A 20,354-nucleotide genomic window follows, 5' to 3' on the forward strand; every position below is an offset into this window, starting at 1 on the left:
ACACATGCTAACTCGCAAACTAGAGAGCTAGCGACCTAAACGGTAGCCTTCAAGTTATTTCCTTTAAACTTAAATAGCCAAAAACTTACCACTTCCACACGGATAGGGAGGATAACTATTAACAGTTATTTAACCTTTAACATGAACATTAATCAAACGCAATAATTTTTTCTGGGTACATGATACCATACAGCATCCATATCAAACTTGCGCGGGCCGCACTAACATTAAACTTTCATATCAAGGCGGGGGCCTCAAACTAGTGTCCTGCGGGCCACATTTGGCCTGCACGCCGCGTGTTTGAAACCCCTGCTCTAAGTCATTAAGGTCAAATCCTTAATATATGTTCACTTCATAAAAACAAACTAACATATAAAAAGCTAAAAATCATCTCTGACCCCCTCCCACCTTTTGCAAAGAAACACACACCCGTTTTAAAGTGTGTGATATGCGAGGCGTGTTGATCCTGTTTATAACAAAGTTTCCCGGTGTAAGCTGTTGGTCTCCCCTGGCGTTGGTCTCAGCCCTTCATCTCTAATGCATGAGCCAACCAGGGAGACCACAGCGAGGGCTAGAGCGGATGTACGGAGAGGCTAACTCCGGCATGGCGGTACAACACTTTCATATTCTAATAAGGCCAACATGAAAATTGCATTTTGAAAACTGTCTCTATCAAAGCACATATACACGCACACATACACACACATAAACACTGTATCTTGGCTTTCTCCAAAAACTTGGGTCTACACACACGGAAAGCTCAGAGGGATTAGAGTCTGCTGACAACAGCAGTTGATTACGTACACAGACGGACATGAAACACCAAAAACATCTTTAAGGATCTTCTGTTGGAGGAACTTCTAACTTGCACTGACATGTGAGGAAAACTCACCACTGGACACTGGACAACTCCAATTTTGCACCCAAGTCACTATCAAGGCAGGAAGTGTGCATGTTAATGGACAGAGTGATGGTTATACTGTGTGTATATGTGAATGGACAGCCTGACGTTTACATGACTGTATTTGTTTAGGTGAATGGCCAGGTTGATATGTATACCATGTGTGGATGTGAATGAAGACACAGATGGTTATACACTGGGTATATGAATACACAGGCTCATGTGTATGAGCTTCAGGTTGTGCGGGGCCGTCAAACGGCAGTTGGCTTTGTGGAGATGTTGCACCTTTATCACCTGGACCAACATTCCCACTCGCATGCTGGGAACACTGGCATAAAGAATGCCCATTTTTTGAGATTAACAAAAACACAACACTTTCTACTACCTCTTTTGAATTTTTTTTGTCATTTGTGGAGGTTTAGGGTTTTTCTGAGCTATGGTCTTAAACTTTTGTGGAGCTGATGAACAACCAATTTTACTTGAATGCTTTTTTTAATTGCTTACGCAAACTCTTTTTGTCTAAGTCACATTTCTTTTTGGGCTGCACGGCGCCCAAGTGGTTTGTATGCAGGCCCCGCAGCTAGAAGACCCAAGTTCAATTTCACCCTCGGCCATCTCTGTGTGGAGTTTGCATGTTCTCCCCATGCATGCGTGGGTTTTCTCCGGGTACTCCGGTTTCCTCCCACATTCCAAAAACATGCTAGGTTAATTGGTGACTCCAAATTGTCCATAGGTATGAATGTGAGTGTGAATGGTTGTTTGCCTATATGTGCCCTGTGATTGGCTGGAGACCAGTCCAGGGTGTACCCCGCCTCTGAATTATACTATACTTCTTCTTTCTCCTTGGGCTTTTCCCATCAGGGGTCGCCACAGCAAATCAATCTCCTCCATCCAACCCTGTATTTTGCATCTGTCTCTCTCACACCAACTACCATCATGTCCTCCTTCACTACATCCATAAACCTCCTCTTTGGTCTTCCTCTACGCCTCCTACCTAGCATCCTTCTACATATTCACTCTTTCTCCTCTGGACATGTCCCAACCATCTCAGTATGGCCTCTCTGACTTTATCTCCAAGGCCTCCAACATGTAATGGCTCTCTGATGTACTCGTTCCTGATCCTATCCATCCTGGTCACTCCCAACGAGAACCTCAGCATCCTCATCTCTGCAACCTCCAGTTCTGCTTCCTGTCTTTTCCTCAGTGGCACTGCCTCTAGAACAAACAACATTGCTGGTCTCATCACAGTTTTGTATACCTTCCTTTCATTTTGGCTGAAACTCACACATCACGCCTGACACTTTTCTGCACTTCCATCCTGCCTGCACACACAGTATACTATACTATTATACTATACTTGAATGGACAGCCTGATGTCTACATTATGTGTCCTTGCGGTACCACCTTCCATTAATGAAGAACGTGAGGCATATTAGTGTCAAGTATTGGTGGTGCGTCAGTACCAAAGCGCGAACATAGGCAACGACTACCGGCCCCAGACTGGAGACTCATCTATAAAGCATGCATACACACAAAATGGGGCGGGTAAGTTGTGTATGCCATTTTCCAAGCCAAGTATGGTACCTATAACAACACAACTTGACATGAGAATGTGTGCAGCACTAAGCCATCTTTGTAGTTATGCAACATTTTACGTGTTAATGCACGTAAACAGGTTATTCCAAATAGAATATAGAGTGTGGATGAGAGTAGACAGACCTGGTTGTTGTATGTATACAAACAAACACATATTTCCATTTATTGTGTACGTCATTGAACAAAAGGTTAAGTACATTATGTGAATGTGAAGAAATGAATATACATACACACTGTATATGTATGTGAATGGATGGACTGATTCTCACATTATGTGCAATTGTGAATGGCCGAACTCATGAATGAAAGTGTGAGAAAGCAGAGGTCTAAGAGCGGAAAGCAAATGTAGTCTCGTATCATTTCTAAGTTCTTGACTAGCCAATTAATTTAAGTACGCTGTTACCTTTGTGTCCTTTCTCAAGTGTTAACATCCCGTTCCTCCTTCTCTGTCTGCTTGCATGTGATGGTGTCTCAGTGACGGCTAGTAATGCTGGCCTGTATGCATTGATTATATGACATCCTCCATTCAGGTGTGCCATTAAAGCTCCCCTCCATTCTTCCTTTCTGCCCTGCCAGAGGAATAATGTCCAATAATAAGAGGAGCCGATGACTACAGCCCAGCAGGATGAGATGAAGAGGTGCTCAGCACAGGAACAAGGAGGAAAAATAGGTAATTGCATTTAAATGACATGAAGGACGCCTTGACTACCTTCTTGTTTGGTGGACACTCCCCTTTGCAAATCTGCACCCGGGCAGAATCAACCCATCCAACCTTGAGCAGCTCCCTCACTAGTCATCAAGCGTACTTGTTCCTTCTACATCTCATAGATGATTTAACACACAGCAGGACAATATGACCAGGATTAGTAATGAGAGTGTCTTTGTATGGCAAAACATGTAGCAAAAAAAAAAAAAGATGCAGAAAGCCAATGTAGCCACCAAAATCAGGTCATGTGATAGCAGCTCCATCATCTTTAAGCCTCTCACCCACCGTGTGCCTGCTGCCATCTACCATCACCATCTTTGCCTTCTCTTTCTATCATTCTGGTGGGCTCAGGAACCATAATAGAGCTCAGAGCGCCTTTGTTTACATAAACCACAATACCTTCTCAGCCTGGAGTGGTAGAGGGGGGGAGAGAAAGACACAAGCATCTTGTTTTTGTTTGCATTTGATTCCAAAAACATCAAATTGAATCAATCTTTTAATACGCCGCCTTGTATAAACACGGCGGAGGAACTGCTTGAATAAATATCAAGAATAAAAATGGATTTCTCGTCGTCAACTATTATCTGTGAGGTTTATTTATGAATACCCGGCTGATGCGAAAACAGGCAAGACACAAATAAAAAAAAATAGCAATAATGTGTTTAGCCTTTTTTTCCATTTTCTTCATTTTAAGTGAAAGAATAAATATTTGGATTTACATCACATTTACATTTTTATCAAAATCAACTCAGAGCACCGCTAAACCCGCATAGTTCCGTCAGCGGTTGCCAAGGTGATGGTTGGAAATAACATCTTTAACATGAAAGTCATTAAACATAACATGAGGGCTATCAGATGATGCTGTCTTGTGATTCGCTCAGTGTGTGATTGATAAACACGAAGCGGAATCTATAAATGCGACTACTTTAATGCAAATGGACTGTTTTAACATACTGTTGACAATAATAATCAGAACAACAATAATATGGATGATTATAATGACGCACCTGACTGATGTTTGTTTGATGTGTACGTATGTAACTGCTAGATGTGAATGGAAAAATTACAACATGAATCGGGGAAAAAAAAAATTGCGCGTATGTGAATTGACAGGCTAGTATTAGTTGTGTGTGAACGTGTCTCAATCAGTGTGTTCTTGATAAACACAGCACCTTACTGACTTACTGATTCCACTATAATGCAAACAGCTTGGATTTGTACGGAGGTGCACTGAGAACCTGAGAAGATCCAACATGACTTTCTACAGTCAGTGCACGCTCCTCTATGTGTGTGTGTGTGTATGTGTGTTTGTGACAGGTTTATAGGAGTCATTTATCCTGTTCAGCGGGCTAGTGTAGTGCCGAATGGTGGCCTGAGTGCCAGGCGTAGCTTATTGTTGTGTAGCCTTTATGGGCTACATTAAGTACAGCTGAGTGAGGGGAGGAGGAAACATACAGTACAATACCCTCAGCTCACACATGTCATACACACTGAGATTAACTACTGGCCCTTACTCTGTACATGTACTCAGAGCAAGACCCCAGCACACAGCAAGACAATAGTCCATGTACAACTATGTGGGAATGTATCACCATTTTTAAGCAAAAGTACAGTATGTGGTGAATGTACCTTAATGTCATATATTAATGAGAACAGCAGCTAGACTTAGCCACAACAACCCTGAAACACCTGCTTTGGTGATAAAATATGGGTGGATCTGGCAGGACACCTCATATGTTACAGTGGCTGCACAAAAAAGGCACATCAGATGAAATAGCGTTTAGCGAAGCTCAAAAATGTCAATATAATTCATTCATTCATTCATTTTCTACCGCTTATCCTCACAAGGGTCGCGGGGGTGCTGGAGCAGCTGTCTTTGGGCAAGAGGCGGGGTACACCCTGGACTGGTCGCCAGCCAATCACAGGGCACATATAGACAAACAACCATTCACACTCACATTCATACCTATGGACAATTTGGAGTCACCAATTAACCTAGCATGTTTTTGGAATGTGGGAGGAAACCGGAGTACCCGGAGAAAACCCACGCATGCACGGGGAGCAATATAATAATAATATAGTAAATTAAAATGTATGTTCAATCATTCATTCATTTTCCATGTTGCTTTATTTTGAAATAAATGCATACAATTGAAGATTCATTGGCGACACGGTGGTCAAGTGGTTAGCACGCAGACCTCACAGCTAAGAGACCAGGGTTCAATTCCACCCTCGGCCATCTCTGTGTGGAGTTTGCATGTTCTCCCCGTGCATGCGTGGGTTTTCTCCGGGTACTCCGGTTTCCTCCCACATTCCAAAAACATGCTAGGTTAATTGGCGACTCCAAATTGTCCATAGGTATGAATGTGAGTGTGAATGGTTGTTTGTCTATATGTGCCCTGTGATTGGTTGGCGACCAGTCCAGGGTGTACCCCGCCTCTCGCCCAAAGACAGCTGGGATAGGCTCCAGCACCCCAGTGACCCTTGTGAGGAAAAAGCGGTAGAAAATTAATGAATGAATGAATATTCATTTAATAATAACAATACTATTATCACAATAATAATATTGTATAATAACAATTGTAATTATATTATATTTATTTACATTGACTGAACAATTGTGATCATCATTATTATGAAAAGGGTTTAGATTTACTTTATTAATATAGCAATTACTATTATTAGTAATTATGTACGCAAGTTAAAATATAAATAATGCTAATAAATATATAAAATAATCAGAACGATATAAATTCCCACAATAATAATAATAAATTATAGCACTATACACCCATAAATACTAATTAAAACATTTTTTACAAAAATGACCATATCTCTTATCCAGATGTATACAAATGGGTTGATTCATAATGCATGCATTACCCGTGGAGTCAAATTAAGTGTTACTAATCCTCCAAACTAACAGTTAAACTGCAATGAACACATCATCTCTGTGTGACAGCTAGTGTAATTGCACTTGCGCTTTAATTACAGTTGACAAGTTCAGTTGAAAATAAGGCCCAGCGGTAAAACACACTGGCGCAAACAGGTCCAACAGTCAGGCTGTTTGAGAGTTTTATTCTCCCACTTACCCACTTGTAACCCCCTCTCTTCCTTCCACAACACACACACACACAAGTCTTTCTTTTTTGAAAGCTTCACAAGCGTCGCCTCTTCAAGTGTGTTTCCATGGTGTAAAAATAGAGGCCATTATATTGCCTAATGCCTACCTGCCACCCCCTCCAAGCTCCCCCTGTACACAAAGGCTTTTACATGATGAGGTGGCTGACATGTTCCGCACACACCATCCATTACCATATGTACACTGGATGAGGCTCAGCCCCACGTAACTTATACTAATGCATGTTTTGGTATGCCCTATGGGGGCGGCAGACTGGCGTGCACACGCACACACACACACATGCAAACTGTCTCCCATACAAACATAATGGTAAGATGCCACTTGTAATAACAGCATGATGCTTTTAAAGTAAATAAAAACCTTATAGGTGTGGCTGGTTCGATGTGTGCGTGTGTGTATGTGTATGTGAGACCAAAGAATTGTGAAGTGGGAGGGGGGGCAATCCTCCTCACAGCACATGGGGCAGTGGTTCCTCTCTAATTGCCCCTCTAGGTGCCTGCAAGCTGGCGAGCCGAAGTGAGGGTAAACACACATCTAGAGATGATTAATAGCTGGGGGTCAGGGTGCTGCACAAACAGCCACAGAGGCTGAGACCTCACTCCAGCACACCTTGGCCATCCAAATCAACAAATACACAATGTGCACACACACACGATCAGGGAAATCCATAATCTGACGGAATGCCGCATGGAACGACTCCTTCCACAGATCTCTCCATCTATTGCTTAAAAGGTGGGGAGATCCAAAGCAGCAGCAGAGCGGTCAAGGGTGAAAGGTAAAGTTGAAGGGTGAGGGTCAGTGTGTCGCATCAGGGTCACAAGGAGTCCTTAACAAGCCATGATCAATACGTGAATATGTAAAGAAAAGAAAAAAACGCATCTTCTCTTTCCTCACTCAGATCTTTGGTGGTCTGGCAATGCTTTAATAGACGGTGAGGAGATGCACATTCTCCTACCTGCCTACTTTGTCTTCCCTGCTCCCTTGACAAAATGACACCTCCTTACAGTGGCTATCTCTGGCTCCAATCTGCACACATACAAGCACAGCTACACCCCCAGCTGAAAGGAATCAGGCTGGGCGGCCCTTCATTTTTCATGCAAACGGTAATTTAGTGAGACTGCCTATTGATTGAGCGCCGCTTGTCTCCCAAACAATGCCACTTCAATCAGCGACCGTGGGGGGTGGGGGTGGGGGGTGGGGTTGGACAGGGAGTGCGGTGAGGAGGTATAGGAGGTAAGGAGGAAGAGCTGCCGATAGCTGCAGTGACTGATTTAAGAGATGGATAAAAAGCAGATACATCCCCCCCGCCCCTCTACTGATTAATGACAGTGGCCAGAGCAGCCCTGGACTATGCATCATGATTTAACCACCAGACCCTCATCTAAAGATTAGTGCAGACACACACACACATATATACAGTGCATTGCACCAATCAGACGCCAGACAGGTGTGAAGGAAGAGCATCTGTGTGAGTGAGTATTTTAGTTAACTTTTTTAACGCCTTCACCCGGGCGGCACGGCGGTCTAGTGGTTAGCGCGCAGACCTCTCAGCTCAGAGACCAGGGTTCAATTCCACCCTCGGCCATCTCTGTGTGGAGTTTGCATGTTCTCCCCGTGCATGCGTGGGTTTTCTCCGGGTACTCCGGTTTCCTCCCACATTCCAAAAACATGCTAGGTTAATTGGCGACTCCAAATTGTCCATAGGTATGAATGTGAGTGTGAATGGTTGTTTGTCTATATGTGCCCTGTGATTGGCTGGCGACCAGTCCAGAAGACAGCTGGGATAGGCTCCAGCGCCCCCGCGACCCTCGTGAGGAAAAGCGGTAGAAAATGAATGAATGAATGAGCGACTTCACCCGGAAATAGTTTTATGTGGACAGAATAGAAGTGTGGGAATTTAAGAACAGACAAAATGTGTGGAGTCTTTTGGTCACATAATTACACAATGTTTTGAAAGTGGCAAATTGCACACAAAGCTACACTTTTGTGTCAAGGCACCAGCAGTAAGCCGCCGTAAGCAACACAGACTGGCTCCTCCTCCAATCCTGATCAAGGTGAACTCAAAAACCATACAGCAAAAATGTACTTTTTACACTAGTTATCAAGATGAACATATATGCCTGTGTAATACTTGCTTTATAGTCAGTATAGTTACTCCAGACCACATTCACTGTGCAATATCTGATCAACCTCAATGTGCAATATTAGGGGCTTTAAAAGCAATATACTAAGTTCTATGTGAAGTATTTCCATAATGCCTCATATTAACTCTCTAACAAGATCTCAGTGTATAGACTGGTCATATATCTCATCTCGTTTCATATTATCTACATACTGCATTGTATATAACTCTGGGAAAAACTGTTGATTTTGTTAATACTTGGGTTGTTTATATTGTTTATTTTTCTATATTGTGTATTTTGTACTGCTTAACTGATTCTGTACTCTTGCTGCTGTGCAATACAAATTTCCCCACTGAGGGACGAATAAAGGCATATCTTAATCTTATGTCATGTTCCGGGCGCTCTTAATTTGGTGTGCTGCACTTCCTGCTGAGGGGACGTTGTGGCCGCTTTACCCCAAGTGTAATTGTGCACGGCTGGTGGCAATTACAATTAGTGGGGTTTAAAAGCCCAGCATCGCCGCAGGGATGGCGCTGGTTCATTACGACTGACTGATGTGTCCTCACCTGTGCTGTCACCTGAACTAAGTTTCATGCCTGCTGCCTCTGCCCGTACTTAATAAAATAACTTTTACATGCACCCTGCCGTCTGTGTTTCTGCATACTAATTGACAGCTTCTCAGCTCATGACATTTTGTTTAATTATGAGATGTCTACGATGGAAAATACTCATTTGTTTTAGTGTCGGTTTCCTATGAAAACTCAAATGAATGAATGATACACAGATTTTGTAGTTATACTTGAATGAGAGTGAACAATGTTACTGGAGGCTAATTAGGTCTCATGATGGCCACAGTTTGACTCCGAAACAAATTAATTCATTTTACATTACGGTTGCACTGGAGAAAGAGTAGTCAAGAAACATGATTTGGGTTGTATTCCAACATCAACTTGTTTGCTCTTTTAAGACACCTTAACAAAAAGTTTTGTGAATACTTTTAATTCAATATTTTTCTGTTTTGACATGCCCCCATATTTTCCCGCACAAGCCAAACACAAAAAAGGGGGGTCTAAAGGCGGACAATACGCTCCAGTTGGGTGCAGGAGGCCAACAAATACACACTCCCAGGTCCATTAGCTGTGCTGGAAGCTGCAGAGGAGGATCACAGCCCCTCCCCGCGGCTGCTAAAATATTCATCAGACTCCCTGAGAGCATGTCTGCTAATAGTTATACATGGGGCAGGAGAAAGGAGGGAGCAAGGCAAAGGGGAGGAGAAATTGGGAAGATGAGCGATGCTCCCTGTGTGCATGTCAGCTAATAGTCAAACATGAAGCGCTCCAGGAGGGAAGGGTCGAAGAGTGGGGATGGGTATCAAAACTCCGTCCCAAAATGGCACCGGTGCCAACAAAAACAATAGTCACATCCAAAAAACTAGTAGATATCGGTACTCTCTGTAACATTAATAGTTATTAAATTAAAGGTCATAGGAAGTCAAATAAATTTCAAGATAAAAGTCTTTCCAATGGGAGAAACTGCCTTGGTTTTCGGATGTTTTGGTTTTCATTGCGCCTTTTAGAGAAAAAAAAAGAGGAATTACCGCTGATGTCATATTACTATTCTTTTCACCTTAATTGTTGCAAAGCTAAAATAATGCATAAGGCTAAAAACAACCAATTACCTAAAAATGTCATCCAATACTTCTCTACAAGAGAGGAGAAATATAATCTCAAGGAAGAACTACATTTGAAACACTTCTATGCTAGGACTATGTTAAAAAGCCATAGCATTTCAGTATGTGGAATCAAACTATGGAATGGATTGAGTAAGGACCTCAAACAATGCACAACGATGAGCCAATTCAAAACAATACAAGCAGTTGATGTTTGCTAAATACAAGGATGAAGAGTCTTGAACCAGTCATGATGTGCTATATATATATCACTAGATTGACACTTACTATGGTAACCATTATGTCATTGTATGGTCATATCACCTCGTACTTCGGTACGAGGTGCATTATTTAAAAAAAAAAAAACCTTAAACTGTATTATGGAAAGCAGGAAGTGAACAAATGTAACAGTTACTGATTGTAAAAGTACCAGATGGAGGGGTAGGATTTAATAAGCTTTGCTTCTTCCTACTCCTTTTGGACATGTGGAACTGTGAACTGATTATGTGATGCATTCAATTGTAATCTGATGCATGTTCAAATGAAATAAAACCATTACCATTACAAAATTAAGTTAAAAAAAACTTGTATATTATATACAAAATTTGTATATTAAGCACCAGGTCACCGTTTCAAATGTACAGATTGGCACCAGTATCAGACAAAATGTAAATTATACCCAACCCTAGAAAAGAGAGAAAGTGGAATTGTTGAGGATGGAAAGACACGGAGGGAGAGACAAGAGGGATAAAGATAGAGAGGCAGTGATACCTCGTTTTTTAACTCACCCCGTCTCAGCTTGCATTCAGATTGATTAAAAGCCACTCTTGTAATTGTCATATCTTGTGCGGACCATCTGTGTGTGTGTGTGTGTGTGTGTGTGTGTATGCATGTGTTTGTGTTGTCACTTCAATGGCCACAAGACATGACTACATCAATCATGGAAATATCATTAATGTACTTTTGTATTTGTGCAAAACACAAGCTCAGGTATAGCACCAATCTATCTTTGCATCTTACTGAGATAGAAGGAGACAAAAGACACACACACACTCGCACGCAAACAGACATTCTTTTCTCCAGTCATTAAAATGAGGAACGGCCGCTGGTATAGGAGCTGTTGAAATACCATTAAGAAATGGAGACAAATGTAGTGGTTCCCAGTCTGCTACTGCAACCTGACTCCACTAAATCAGACACTGACGAATATTACCGGGATAAAGCCGTGTGAACATACACGCATGGATACACACACAAACAATCCAACCACATGGTGAGGTACCTTTCCACATGCAGAAAGGGGAGGGGCCCTTTGGTGGATTAATGAGTAATTATCCTAATTAAATGTTTCCTGTTCACGCAGCCTGATATATGGCTGATTATTACCTTCAAGAGATGATTAAATGATATCGGTAACAGTGCAGGCTAATATCATCTCAAACAATTAATGAGAGTTTGTACGGAGGAGTCAAGTGAAAATGAGGCACCAATTTAAGATTGAATTAGCTTTGATTTAATCAGTTCTGGGCTAATTGTAAGCACCGGTCATAGAAAAGTTCCTAGTATGCATATACATACAAGAAAAAAAGATTAATTCATTCATTTTCTACCGCTTATCCTCACGAGGGTCGCGGGGGTGCTGGAGCCTATCCTAGCTGTTTTCAGGCGAGAGGCGTGGAAGAAAAAAAAAAATAATAGAGATAATCACCATGGCACTACATGACAGTGAACTATATTCAGTAACATCATTTTAAATGGATGGAGTTCTCCCAGCCAATCGATACAAAAAAGTTATGCTAATAATAAAACACTAATCTACTGATCTATAATTACTATAAATATATTGATAAGGATTAAACATTTTGTAAAAAGTTCTCAACTTAAGAAAAGCTTTTAATAAAAATTTCCCTTAAAGGCATTATTGATTCATCCATCCATTTTCTACCGCTTATCCTCACGAGGGTCGCAGGCATGCTGGAACCTATCCCAGCTGTCTTTGGGTGAGAGGCGAGGTACACCCTGGACTGGTCGCCAGCCAATCACAGGGCACATATAGACAAACAACCATTCACACTCACATTCATACCTATGGACAATTTGGAGTCACCAATTAACCTAGCATGTTTTTGGAATGTGGGAGGAAACCGGAGTACCCGCAAAAAAAACCCACTCATGCACGGGGAGAACATGCAAACTCCACACAGAGATGCCCGAGGGGGGAATCGAGCTTGGGTCTCTTACCTGTGTGGCCTGCGTGCTAACTACTCGTACACCGTGCAGCCATTTAAAGAGATTATAATTAGCAAAATGAATAAATAAATACCATGTAATTGTAAAAGACAAATGTTTTTTGAGTAATCCAAAAAGTATAACAGTATTGTACTAATTAGTGTGCATCGTATTTTATTTGAAATTAGACTATATTCATGCATGGCGCCCGCTCAGTTTCAGGCAGTTGATTTTCCACTTAGAAACGGTATAGCAAATACCATGTGGCATTGAACACATCTGTCAGTATGAGCCAACCTCATGAACAACAGCGACGTAGACAAATTTTATCCAGGAGTAGACTGAGGGCACTGAAGTGCAATATGACATAAAGCATCCCGAGCATGTTTTTTTGGTCTTTACTATCCATGTATTGTCATGGAAATTATGAATATGAGCATTCGGAAATGGTTTCTATCGACAAAGTATTTTTGGAACCCGGATGAGCAGGTAGCGGAAGCAGTGCTATCTGCTTTAGTTAGTTTAGTTTAGTTTAGTTTAGCTGGTAGTTAATCCAAAATAAGCAATTAACTGACCACCAGATGCCTAAAATGATATGATGCTACGTTCAACAGCCCCCGTCAAGACAGTTGGCTCTTTACTATTGATTGCTTTCAACAGTACTCAGTAGCACCTGCTTTTGCAGGTACCAAAGTGATTTGTGTTGGTACGGAGTTGGGGGGAAAACGTGTTTAATGCAAAAGAAGCACATTAACCCACCACTGGATGCCTAAAAACGACATGAGTAACTACATGAAACAGTTCTCGTGAAGACAGGTCTACTCTTTACGACTGGTTGATTGCATTACTTAGCCTAATGTAAACCAATCAACGAGGCTAACCTTCTAAGCAGAGTCGATGCGCATTTAAAAGTGCATTGATTAACAGTTGTGATTATTGATCATGCCATGCAGGCCGCAGACACAACCGACAGATTTGATGGGGCACGGTCCCGGTCCACAGCAAGATAAATCTGAAACACTCTCCATATACATTTTCACCACTCAATCAGGCGCTAAACTTGAAGAGATTATTTAGAGGATCAACTTATTATCAGCATATTCCCTTAGCGTCTTTTAATATTTGGCCTTAAAGCCAATCCCCCACTTCCAGCACTCGGGTTGGCCGTGCATGTGAAGGAGATAGTAAGCAGTAATATTCAATTATTGTATGCATGCCGTTCCCATCCCGCCCTAAATTGATTTCTTTCAGAACGGGAGGCATCGCTCAGCACTGACACACAGCCATGTTTCCCCCATCTAGCACATCCCACGCAAATTACTCCCCCATCTGCTCTCCCTCATTGCGCGTCCCCCACCGCCCCTCCCGCCACAGTTATCGGTGGCCGCCGTTGGCCCGGCTCCCGTGCACCGACGTTTAATCTGTCTTTAATCTCTTTACATTGTAATGGGAAATGGTTTCGTGTTTTACTATTAGATTGGAGCCAGCGGCCCGCCCCTCACCACCGCTGGAATTTGGTGTTTAGGAGTGGAAGGTGTTTTTTTTTAATGCCCTTTGCTGGAATTATCTTACAAGGGACTCCTATCAACACTTTAAGCAGACTGTCTGAACTGGAAGTGGCCTCATAGGAACTCAGGGAGGATTTGTTAGGGAGTCAAATGCAGAAAAAAAAAAGATAAAGAATGAATGGAACTTCTACAGTTGAACGTTTAGCGGCAAACACAGTTGGGGATTTAACCACTTTTGGGCAACAATGCGCCTCCAAAGTCACACAAAAAGTCAGCACTCCAACCTTTGTCATGTATAACATCAACTGTTCAGTACGCATCATGATGAACTTGTGCATTGTTTTTTTTTTTTTACTCTTAACTGATTTACTTTTGCATTACATATTTGGGCTCTAATTTTGTTGCGCAGTGCAAGGTGGCATGGGGGGGGTGAGCGTGGCGGAGCCCACGCAGTAGTAATTTGGTCCAGCGCACCACCGTGCACAGCTAATTTGGTAATTTGGTGAATAGACTGCGCCGAGATGGGTGTGGTGGCGCACCAAAGGAGGTGTACACATTTTCAGCTTGGCGCAAAACAGCGCACCAAAGGTGCACTGAAAGCTCGCCAATACGGATCTGGTCTGTTCTTGGTGCAGGCGAAGCGCACCCTGCGCAGTGATAAATTGGATGACAGGTGCACAGTGTATACATGTCACCAAAACCTCACAGGTAGGTTTTTCAGAGTGTCGGCAACATTTCAATGCAACCAGCAACCACTATTTAATGTAAGCGTCTGAACCAGCATGTACATTTTTACATTAATTGTCCCATCACATCTGATGTCAGATCAAAGACGTCACGCGTAAGGAGAACGCAACGTGATGGGTGTACTGGGGGCAACGCCCCTTAACGGCTTGCCGCCCCAAATCAACATTTTAGAAGTGAAAACTCTGCCAGAAAAAGTTCCACTCATCGCTCATCTTAAGTGTCTGTGCTGGATGTTTCATAGCCCAGATCAGTAACCATCCAATCAATGTTAGTATACAACTTAGCCAACACGCACTATGGACTTTGTGGGCACGCCTTCTCTTTTCCACTTGCACAGGTGGGAGGGACGAAAGCGTTGGTGCGCGCCGCTCACAAAAATTGCAAAGTGCACTGGCCCCACCCCGTTGGTGAACAAAATTAGAGCCCAATATGTCAACGTACGATGCTTCACTATTGTTTGTTTCTTTCGTCTTTTTCCTGATTACGGCGTCTCCACAATTGATCTTCTTTGATCCACATCGTGATTGCTTGAGCCCTTTATATTCCGAATGCCCTTCCTGATGAATACTGATGATGCATAGACTTAGCTTATTTAAATCTTGTACAATCATCAATGAATGTTGCTTTCAACTTGAAAAAAAAACACTTTTCAAATGTTGACGTAGTGATTTGATGTTCCTATGTTTTAATAAACAGTGACCCACTTCTTTTTACACTTGCAGGTCATCACCTCGTTACACAATCACCATTACCGTTGAGGCATTTTTATTGTTTTCCTGTTATACAATTTACAGCACTTAACTTATTTTTACACTTTTATGATCATTAAAAGCAGTTCAATATGTGTTTCACTTTGTGAGGCAGTGTTTTATTGATTAACATTTTAATATCTATATAAATATAAATTCATCAGCTATAATATGTTGATATAAATGCTATTTTTATATTTTAAATTGACTAACTATAGTGACTTCAGAACATTTGCAACCCTTCACCCTTACCTCAGACATTTTTTGAGGTTTGCTTTCTGTTTCACCACTAACAAGGGCCAACTTATTTTTACACTTTCATCCATTAAGGTTGTTAAAATGTTACTTTAATGTGTTGAGCCTGAGTTTGTTTTTTTACATGAACAGAGCTTAACCTCTTTCCAGCTAAAAGGCCCGTACCATGACATCTTTGTCTTATATTTACCTATTTTAAATATTTTGTAACTTACTGATGCAGTAAGCCTAATGACAGTGACAGTTTGACCCTGGAACAGATTATGTCCAATGCCTCAGTACGTGCATACGATAAATATGGCTGTCAGGTTACACCATCTTCATAAAAACCCTTAAAGTTGTCAGAGTAATAAAGCTGCACAGAGAGCGAGCAGGACGCAATCAATACTTCATATCGCAGGGATTATTGTTTGTTCGGACCAACCGTGTAGATTTCAAACATCTTGCCTCTACAGTGATGTAAAGCAAGAATTGATCTTCCTATAAAAGCGCTGCTTTTTATGATTTTTTTTTCCTACCCCTGCATCCTATTACACGTTGAATGGAGTTACAATTGTTGATGCTTGAAAGCAACAGTGGTGTTTGGAAACATGGCACAGACACACATAAGCATGCATGGACACACACAAGCACAAGCTCCCCCTCTCTCCTATTCTAATTAAAGGGACCTCTCTGCCCTGGGCGTGCGTGTGATATTGACACTTAGCTCCGTATAATAAACTTTATTGGCAAGCCCTGCCTGATTACAGCTCTAAAGTAGAATAACAAGGAATATGGGAGGAGGGGATGTGGATTATGTACTAAACACACATTAGACAAAATATCTAGTTTATTTGTGACATAATGGCATCTAGACAAAGCAATGAGAAAATAAAAAATGATGACACCAGTGAAATACAGTGAAGGTGGAAAACTAGAGCAAGGAAGGGAGATATATACGTATACACTGTATGTGTGTGTGTATACGTATATATATAAATATATATATATGGAGGAAGGGAAAGAGGGATAGATTTCCCGTCATTAATGATCTATGGAAAATCTTCTGTCTATTTTCAGATATACTGTTAATGGCGGCTCCCTGCATTTAAAATCGTTGCTGTCCTGAACTCTGCTATCGGCTTCTGCTTCATCTAATATTCATCTGCTTTGTGAGGTCAGTGGCAAGAGGTGCAATGCAAGTGTCATGTAGAGCAAAAGGGAGCAAAAAAAAAGAGCTGAGGTACTCTTAAAAGTCACTATAGTCTGTGTTCACACTTGTGGTTCGGTAAAATCTTTTTAAAAAGATATTTAGTGTGATTCGCTTTCTGTTCACACTAGTTTTGGCATGGGACCGAAGGCTGCACAGTAAAGAACATTACAGGTGGTCCTTGGTTTTGCCGTTTTATGCCATTAATGATTAATACTGTCCAAAAACAAAAAGAGAACTTGATATCTACAAGTGTAAAGGTGACTATAGGGGTGTTATTTCATGTCTACAGGACTCTTTCATGATCATAACCGTATTTTAAAAGGTTTTCTATGCACTTGCTACAAATACATTAACAGCAATAAACAAGAGACAACTGTAAATAACCACAATGTATCTTACTGGACAATTGTGATGGATGGTGCATGTGTATGTACCATCCATCCATTTTCTGTACCGCTTATCCTCACGAGGGTCACGTATGCCCGAGCCTATCCCAGCTGTCTTCAGGTGAGAGGCGGGGTACACCCTGGACTGGTCGCCAGCCAATCACAGTTGCTCAACAAAACAATCAGGATACAGTATTAAGGTTGATTGCGTAATGATCCTCTTGTGTTGGTTTTGCTGCCACTTTTCTCTTCTCAGTGTCTCAGTGCAGTAGTGGCCTTTTTTTGGAAGAGCTACCTGCTTCACACCGCTTGCCAATTGCTCATCAGGCCTTTATCAGCCTGCCGTATGCCACAATCAGATGCCTAACTGTGTTCCGTTATGTGCCACTCCATGTCGCTCTGTGACAGATTTTTATTTAAACACACACTGGGCCACAATATCGGGTACATTTGCACTAATCTAATGAGATCCAATGTAAGTGTCAAATATCCACCTTTACAAAGATAATAATGATTAGAATTAACTGTCAATATAAAAGAGATATTGTCATATAATGTGGTCTTTTTGTTTAATTTATTATCATTTACTCAATGTCATCACTTACTCTAACTTGGTTATGATTTTATTTATTAAAAATGTATTCCTATTTTACTTTATTATTTGTTTATCTTATTTTACAGATGCATTATTTTACAATTATTTACATTATTTACATACAATTAATATACATTATTTTCTTTAACACTGCACAAGCTATATGTTTTCATTTTTAGAATCCTATTTGCTCATTGATCTTCTATTTTTTTCAACACCTTACATCCATTTCACACAGGAATGTCTCCTGCAGGGTCAAAAGCCAAGGACGAAAAAGTGTGTTTTTAGATTTTAAAAGTACTTAATTAAGGGGTTAGAAGTGGACTGTTTGTAATATTGTGGCTACCTTGCATGAGAGGGGCAAATATGACACACCTCTTTCAGTTTCATACACACCGCTGCCAATTACAACCACAAAAACAAACATTGTTAAATGAATAACATAAAAGCACAATACAAACGACGATGTGTTGAAATGGCCCCATACTGTGTTTTTTGAACCCTCTTCAAGTTGAACTACAATGACCCCTACTGGCCAGAGGTGGTACACATGCAGAGACGAAGCGTTCTGACTCATCATCAGCACCACACAATAAAAACAAGCAGGCAGTCAAGGTAAATTGAGTTGTGGTGTATATTCTCCTCCAAACTGTTTTTGTTGTGTCTCCATTTTCTTCCCTACAACCTACAACATATACCTTCCTTCACATCTAGTTTTCCCCCGTCCCATGAGGCCTTGCTTGGCAGGATGTGAGCTATACTGAGTGAGTTGGCTGATTCACCCACAGAGTGCCCTTTGCTGCTACAAGGACACAGAGGAACACTGAGGGGATGAGAAGTTTGTTTTCATAGTGCAACTATTTAAAAGCCTCTGTAGAATAAGTTAGTTAGGTAGCAGAGAGAGCTCATCTGCAGGAAGAAACATGCTTTCGGGCTCACCTTGAAGAACCACTGACCCCCTGCATGTACCTTTATTGCACCTCCAATTAGAGGAGGGGTATAGAGGGAGGGTGGGTTACAGATAAAGGGGGAGAAGAGAGAGAAAAGCGGGGGAGAGGTGTATTTCATAAGTGTAGTTCCATAAAGTGCACTGACCCAAATGGCATTCAGTAATTCTTCCCAGAGCCATAGGAGGAAGCATAATCAGAAACTTCATCAACACACACTTTGCTTCCATTCTTCCTGACGTCTGAAGGAACTCCCACCACCCGTAACCATCTGCTGGAGCCTTTTCAACAAAAATTGTGCATAGGAAGTAGAGGTGCAATGATACGCAAAATTCAATGTTTGGTTCAATACGTTGGTTAAGGTTAATACTTTTTCAATATATTGAGGAAAGGAAAGGAAATTCCTTTCCTTTTTATTATAAGACCCCCAATAAACAATTTGGAAGTGCACTTTAAGGAGGAGTTGAATTCCGAAAATCGCCCGTAGGAGTTTTCAAACACGCAGACAGCACGCAAAGAAAGTAAATTGAGATGCAATGATTTTCTGCGTGCATGCAGCCAGGTCGCACGGGCAAGGCAGGGGAGGAGTGTGTGTGTGTCATTGTGTACACTGGCCGGCCATGGTTGTGCCTCCTCCAGCTGTACACTGTGGTTCTCCCCACCTCCGTGGACGCACAACAGCATACCAACAATAATAAGTCTTCTCCGGCCATAGCTGTACACTCTGGTTCTCCCGGTCACCAAATAGCTGTATGTGTTATAGGACGCCAGCCACGGTGATGAGCAGCAGCTGCAGCAAAGAATGAGGAATCACACAATCAACCAGCCGCCGAGGTGGAAACCGGAAGTGTGCCACATGTGCTCCATATTGTTCAATACACATGCATTACTGAGTTAGTCATTACTGAGTCCTACTGAGATATTTTTTGTTCCGGCTTGGAGAGTTTTTTGTAATTTTTTGAGTGATGGTTTTAAACTCTTGATAAGCTGATAAACAGCCTATTTCACTTTGTCATTTTCAATAAATTACTTTTTTTAAGTGATTTTTGTCACACTCCCCCTTCTTGCTTTTGCATATTGTAGCTCGACTTAAAACGTCATTAAGATCCAAATGTGCAAAAGGTAAATTCTAGCTATTTTTCATAAGATTTTGATCAGGTCTGTATCTACATACAGTATATATATATATATATATATATATATATATATATATATATATATACACATATACACAGTATATATATATATATACACAGTATATATATATATATACACAGTATATATATATATATATATATATATATATATATATACACAGTATATATATATACACAGTATATATGTATATATATATACACAGTATATATATATACACAGTATATATGTATATATATATAAAATTTAACGTGTTGCCTGGTTGTTTTTTTGGGTAACACCTAGTAGTGATTTTTGTATGGAATACTTTCAAATATGGGTCGGCTTTGAAGACCGTCTATTATCCTTGCGGATTATTCTGTGTCTTTGTATTTATTTACTGTATATTAAGGAGGTGGCTATCATAAAGAACTGGCACAGAGCGATTGCATTGAAGACATTCTATAACTGTGTG

General features: G+C 41.2%; 1 protein-coding gene across 4 annotated transcripts in view; it reads right to left on the bottom strand.

Annotated features, from left to right (window-relative positions):
- wwox (WW domain containing oxidoreductase) overlaps positions 1-20,354 on the bottom strand; it is a 209,704-nt gene that overhangs the window by 83,192 nt on the left and 106,158 nt on the right. The window contains exon 9 of one of the 4 annotated variants that reach the window (XM_058076313.1): positions 327-2,114. The exons of 2 other annotated variants lie outside the window; for them this stretch is intronic. In XM_058076313.1, coding sequence (XP_057932296.1) covers positions 1,896-2,114 — 219 coding nt within the window. In that variant the 3' untranslated portion in view covers positions 327-1,895. Of the gene's footprint in view, positions 1-326; positions 2,115-13,751; positions 19,536-20,354 lie in introns of those variants that run through there. One more of the 4 variants, XM_058076316.1, reaches the window with a different exon arrangement.

Source organism: Doryrhamphus excisus, chromosome 6 (genome assembly GCF_030265055.1).
Source record: "Doryrhamphus excisus isolate RoL2022-K1 chromosome 6, RoL_Dexc_1.0, whole genome shotgun sequence".
NCBI lineage: Eukaryota > Metazoa > Chordata > Actinopteri > Syngnathiformes > Syngnathidae > Doryrhamphus > Doryrhamphus excisus.